A 5,839-nucleotide genomic window follows, 5' to 3' on the forward strand; every position below is an offset into this window, starting at 1 on the left:
AATCCACCCTTCCACGACTTCCTGAGGAGGGTAGCATCACTCGTTGACCATCTGCCATCGCTAACTCAATCTACCGCGTCGTCAGTGCATCATACTGGCCCTGCAATGCATCTAGCAAGCCTAACCGAGTTACTACAGATGCAACGGTGGCAAGCCAATACACAAATTAAACTTTCTTTTTCTCGAATATGCATAGCATGCATATCATTTTATGAAGAGAGGGAAAGGGCATAGAGAACCCTTCACCGGTGTGGCAATTACAAATTGCATGCTACACCTCCACTGTCGGTCGACTACACACTCAAACTCCAACTCATACAGACAACTACTCACGCCTACTCCACGTACTCAACCTACCGAAGAAGCCCTCTACACTGCCCTTCACGAGCCCTGCATTCCACCATGCACGTCCTTCCTGCTCCACACGACGCATCGCCTTGGCAATCTTCGGGGTAGCACCATCAAAGACCACTGCATTTCAATGCTTCCACAGCTCCCAAAGACCACGCAAGATGATTGCCCGAGTGGTCCCTGATGCTTAAACCCTGCTTGGCTCTACTTTGGCACCGGATACACAAGTTAAACTAGCTGCGCCATAACCCAGATAAAAATAATTTCTCTGATAGTATTGAATACGAAGCAGGGTGAATGGGGCGCCGCTTTGCATCCCTACGAGCCACAGTACTCCTGAACAAGTTGGTCCGGCTTGCTAAACTCGTTGTCTCGCTAGCTCGAACGTCTGTTCGGCCTGCTGCAGTGCACCTAAGTAACGAACGGGTGAAGAAATCCCGTGATGGAGGCAGGAGAGCGGACGTCCTTGTGTGCCACAGTGCAGTATTAATTAGTGTTGATGATTGCATTAGGAGTGAGTTTTAGAAAGAAAGAAAAAAAAGATCGGGAGAAAGTGTGGCGTGTCCCTCTCGCTGCCCGCAAGGTATTACTAACTCGCAGTGGCATGCAGGGGTGCCAGCTTAGGCATAGAAATCATCAACGTGAATGTGTGCTAATCTGAATGGACGAGAAGCGCCGAACTATCCGAATCCGAGATGATGATCGATCCGCCACGTTTTAGATGAGGCGCCAAGCTGAAAGGTTGTGTTTCACCGGACGCCACATTTCCAGGGCCGAGAGAAAGACCGTTTCGTCCGTTGGCTGCTGCCTGCTGCTCCTTGGATGTGACTGTGGGCACACATCGATGTGAACTCAACAGACTGGAAATTGACGAAACATATCGTGTAGTACATTTTTCAATACTGGAATTGTAGGCTTGGCTCTTCGATATAGGAAGGGCCGCTCCCCAGCCGCCCAGCATATTTCGGAGAAAGAAAAAAAATTTCCATTCTGACCAACCGTTGGTTTTCAATCAAAGTGTCAGTCTCTTTCTTCAACCTCTGGACACCGCTCCTTGATTTTTCCTTTCTTTTGGTGGCCAGCACGTGTCCAGATAAGGCCATCCGTGTAAACCCTCCTCTGGTGATACGCCCGTCCAACCTAATTTTGCCTTCACTTGAACTCCACTAAATACAAATTCTGCTCAAACAGTGCATATAATAAAAAAAGCATATTGTTGAAAACCGGCGGTGACTTGAGAAAATCCCAACAGGACGCATTTGAGCAATTTGTGATAAATGTATCGTTCAACATCTGAACTCCTTAGAAATGGAAAGTTAGGGTTGCTACCAGTGGTGGGGCTACAACTACCTTCAGAGGGAGAAAGATGTGGAAAGGCAATCAGTTTCATTTATAATTTGCCACTAATTGTTATGTGAAAATTATGCTAACAATCATAACAAATCAGAGATATAAAAAAACTTATGGCATCGTTAAAAACGGTGCAACAAAGGTGCTTCTAGTATATGCATATGGATGCAGATTTCCAAAAGAAAACAGAACAATTAGGTAGAATGTACCATAGGTAGAAGACATAGAAGACAAAACTTATGGAGTAATCTACATTTGGATGACCCACATAAATGTCGCAAAACCACTCTAAAAATAGTGTCCCCTTGACTCCTTATATTGGACTGTGCTCTGTCCATTTTGAATCTGCATGGATAAGGATATATCCGATCCATTAGTGGCGCCAACGAATTCGGGATAGGCGGTAAAAATAGCTTGGTGTGTGGCCGTTACGTGGCTTTAAATAGACCAGTGCATGGATAAAGCACCCCCTTTTTTATCTCCCTCCCCGCTCTGTTACTGCTCACCACTACAACCCGTAGAGTAATTTAACTTAGGCTGATACGAGGATCCACAATTTACTGCACATTAGTCTTCCATTTCAGCAAAGGTAACTCGCATGATTCATTCTCCATGTACGTCTTTCTTGTGTTCAGATTTCTTGGGAGGGTTTGGATGAGAGGTTTCTGGCTAGACGATGGCAGTAATTTGTTAAACATTTCTAGTACGATGTTCGTTCTTTCACCGGTTCTTGGTTCTGATAAAACGTTCGTTGGAATGGTAGAGGTCGATCGAGATTGCCGTCGTCGTCGCTCGGTCGATGGGGGGCAGCATGGAGGAGCAGCTGCACATGACGGCGGCGGCGAATAAGATCGCGGTGCCGTTGAAGAAGCACCACCCGAACCTCCACATGGCCCACGCCGGCGCGGGCAAGGGCGGCGGGGAGGCGCCGGCGGTGATGGTGACCACGCCCAAGGCGTCGTCGCAGGCGCCCAAGCACGCGCACCTGCTGGCGAGCCCAGGGGCGTGCCTCTGCTCGCCGACGACGCACGCCGGGTCGTTCCGGTGCAGGCTCCACCGCGGCGGCGCCGGCGTCGGCCTCCACGAGATGGGCAAGAAGAGCAGCCCCGGCGCGTGACGCGCGCGCCCACCCGTCCGCACGTTCTTGTTTCTGTTTTGCTGGATGGGTGGTGTGCAGTGCATGGGAAGGGAAAATATTTTTTTTCTCTCCTTTTTGGATCCTCTGTTTGCGTCGACGGGGAACTTCATCTTGTCATCTGCAGTCGACGATTACGAATGTTGATCGATTCTGTGCCTGATGGAAACCGGCCGCCTGTATATATAACAAAGTGTACATAACTGCCGGTTCAGAAATGGGCAATTGCAGAGTTCTAGATCAAAAGTTTCCCTCAAAAAAAAATCAAAAGTTTCAGAATATTTTTATACGCCTTGAAGAAAAAAGATTAAAGTGTTGACAGTGGGATTTGAACCCACGCCCTTTCGGACCAGAGCCTTAATCTGGCGCCTTAGACCAACTCGGCCATATCAACTTGGTGGCAAAAATCCTCCTGCAGAGATCACGAACGCTTTCTACCATCATCCTTCTTAACTAATACCGCTTTCTAAAACATTTTCTGAACTGTCTCTCAATTTCATTCTAATTTGAAATGCCACTGGGTATTGGCTAATTATAGTATTGGGACTAAGCATCATGTAAAAAACCAACATGGCGCACAGCACCTGATAACTTGGCCACCTACCTCTGTGCAGTCTGATCATCTGATGATAACGAGCGAAACAGGCAGAGGTGACACTCTACAAATCCAGAGCATAGCAAAGAAAGTGGCAACCAACAACATGCTACAGAGCAGGCACACTATATTCAGATTTCGGAGCCACATAGTTGTGGATTATATCACTAGTACGTAATAATGGTCTTTAGGCAACAGGATAAATAACACTGGTCTTTTCAGTACACTAAAATGTACTCGGGGTAGATGAAAATTGAAACATACATGTATGCTAATGGTAGTTGAAAACTTGAAATGTGCCCTATCTCAAGAAAATGCATACCTACAAACATGTGTTTCCCAAAAGGCTCGGAGCAATCATGTGAACATATAGCGAATTAAACCGTGCGTAGCAACGAAGAAAAGGGTCGTCGATGGTAAGGTCCAGTGCTTTCTGCAAGTTCCAAGCACCGTCCACTTTAGGCGACACCAGCAACACTTTAGAGGCCCATGCTCGAAACTGAGGACACCCGAATCTGTCTATCATCTCATTCACCTCGACCGCTGAAGGAAAGTTTTCTTCAAGTGGCACAAGCAGCAAAGACTCCAGCTCCTGCGCATCCCTGGCGATGAACTTGAGGAATTCAAACTCTTTCTGATTCCCGCGGAACTTATGGAAAACCATCCTCTTGACGCGTGATTTCCAGCATTTAACTGCACTGACCTCCTCCCAGAACTTGGCATGGTGCTCCCAGGTGGGTTGATAGGCAGTTGAGGATGGAGCATGTAGGGTAGACTGCATATTCATACCAGTGGGTGAACAGTTCAGTTGCATATATGGATCATGATGATATACAGTATTATAGCATTGTGTCTGGTGCCGAACAATGTTGTATTTCCGTCATTCATGTAATGGAAAGGGGTAATGCCCGGTTAAAAGAAAAGTATTTATAGCATTGCCAAATGACTGACTGACTGAAGGAATTGGGTGGTATATACCTCAATGTGCAGGATTGAGATGTTGGGGAAGCATCTGAGGAAGCTGGCTAGCGTCTTGACCTCGCTGAAGATACGGAAATTCACTTTCAAGGCCAATATCCTGACGCCTGGAACCACAGCGCATCTGCTCGCCATTGTGTCAGGCTGAAATGCGGTGCACCACGAAAAAGATGGATACCACACGTTAAATGTTCAATAATCATTGAGAAAATCATGATTGATGGATCAATGTGTATTGAACAAATTCACAGGTTGAGAGAGAGATGGAGAGGTAGCCAATACCTCGATGACATTGTTACCGATCTGCAGCTTGTGAACTCTTGGCTCCAGGTACCCGAGCACTCGCAAGCTGGGTGCACAAGCAATCTTGATCTTCACACGATCGCACCCAGCAATAGAAGGCTCCAAAAGGATGAGGCGCTCCAAGAGTGGCGCGTCCATCACGGCGAACTTCTCCATGGTGGACAGCCCAAGAAGCACACACCGGAGGCTTTGGCTGCGGAGATGGACGCGCTTGGGCGAATTGCGGGCCAGCGTAAGGGTCTGCAGGACGGGGCTAGCAGCGAGCAAGTAATCCAGGTCATGTTCGGTCATGCTGATACTTATCATGTCGAGCTTCCGGAGGTGGGGAAGAAAGACGTCGGCGCTGCGGGAGAGGGCGACGGGGAACTTCCACCAGGACAGTGAGAGGCGCTGGAGCGAGGAGCAGCGGAGGATGTCGGCGGGGAGGTGCGGGTAGACGTGCCTGTTAAAGAGGGCGAGCTCCTGGGTGCCCTTGGCGGCGAGGAGGCGCGGCCAGTGGGCGAGCTCGCGGTTCAGGGAGGCGGGCCTGCAGTCGGTGAGGAGGACGGCGCGGAAGGGGCCCGGGTGGTCGGCGAGGACTCGGAGAACGGAGGCGGCGCGCGAGGGCTCGGGGAGGTGGGCGTCGTCGAGGACAAGAGGGGTGGAGCGCCACAGGTGGCGCCAGCGGGGGCCGAGAGAGGCGGTGCGGGCGGCGTCTGTGACGGGGAGGCGGGAGATGATGTGACGGAGGAGGTCGTCGTGGAGGGCGCTGATGCGGTCCTCGCCGTCGTACCCCGCGGTGGAGAGGAGGGTGGCGGCGCCGTCGCCCATGGTGGCAACTGGCGAGGGTTTCGGTTCGATTTCGGCCGGAGCGGAGGAGCGAGCCGGAAATGGGTTCCTAGCGGCCCACCAAGCGGCCCCTGCCCACTGACCTGGAATAAGCTCGTTTTCCCGAATTTTATAGGAATTTCAACCCATGATAGGATTCCTGTAAGAAATTTTCTTTAAACCCTTTAGGCCTTCTTTTGTTTGGAGAAAATTTATATAGAAATTCTAAAGGATAGGATTTTTGTAGGAAAATTTTATTTTGATCCCTTTGGTTTGTATGAATGGATTCCCTATTCCTAAGTTTGATAGGAAACAATCCT

General features: G+C 49.4%; 2 protein-coding genes and 1 non-coding gene across 3 annotated transcripts; 1 reads left to right on the plus strand and 2 right to left on the minus strand.

Moving 5' to 3' along the window:
• The first annotated feature begins 2,139 nt into the window (after positions 1 to 2,139).
• On the plus strand, positions 2,140 to 3,100 carry LOC119340135. Its single transcript, XM_037612040.1, has 2 exons — positions 2,140 to 2,290; positions 2,465 to 3,100. The coding sequence occupies exon 2, from the start codon at positions 2,501 to 2,503 to the stop codon at positions 2,816 to 2,818; it is 318 nt and encodes a 105-aa protein (XP_037467937.1). The 5' UTR covers positions 2,140 to 2,290; positions 2,465 to 2,500; the 3' UTR covers positions 2,819 to 3,100.
• Positions 3,101 to 3,149: 49 nt separating this feature from the next.
• TRNAL-AAG lies at positions 3,150 to 3,230 on the minus strand. The gene has a single exon. It is a non-coding gene; the product is annotated as a tRNA-Leu (tRNA).
• Positions 3,231 to 3,578: 348 nt separating this feature from the next.
• LOC119335815 (FBD-associated F-box protein At5g60610-like) lies at positions 3,579 to 5,585 on the minus strand. The gene is made up of 3 exons (XM_037607889.1): positions 4,692 to 5,585; positions 4,410 to 4,553; positions 3,579 to 4,206 (listed from the first exon to the last, which is right to left on the minus strand). The coding sequence occupies exons 1-3, from the start codon at positions 5,520 to 5,522 to the stop codon at positions 3,754 to 3,756; spliced, it is 1,428 nt and encodes a 475-aa protein (XP_037463786.1). The 5' UTR covers positions 5,523 to 5,585; the 3' UTR covers positions 3,579 to 3,753.
• Between the last annotated feature and the right edge of the window lie 254 nt (positions 5,586 to 5,839).

The sequence above is a fragment of the Triticum dicoccoides genome, chromosome 7B, assembly GCF_002162155.2.
Source record: "Triticum dicoccoides isolate Atlit2015 ecotype Zavitan chromosome 7B, WEW_v2.0, whole genome shotgun sequence".
NCBI lineage: Eukaryota > Viridiplantae > Streptophyta > Magnoliopsida > Poales > Poaceae > Triticum > Triticum dicoccoides.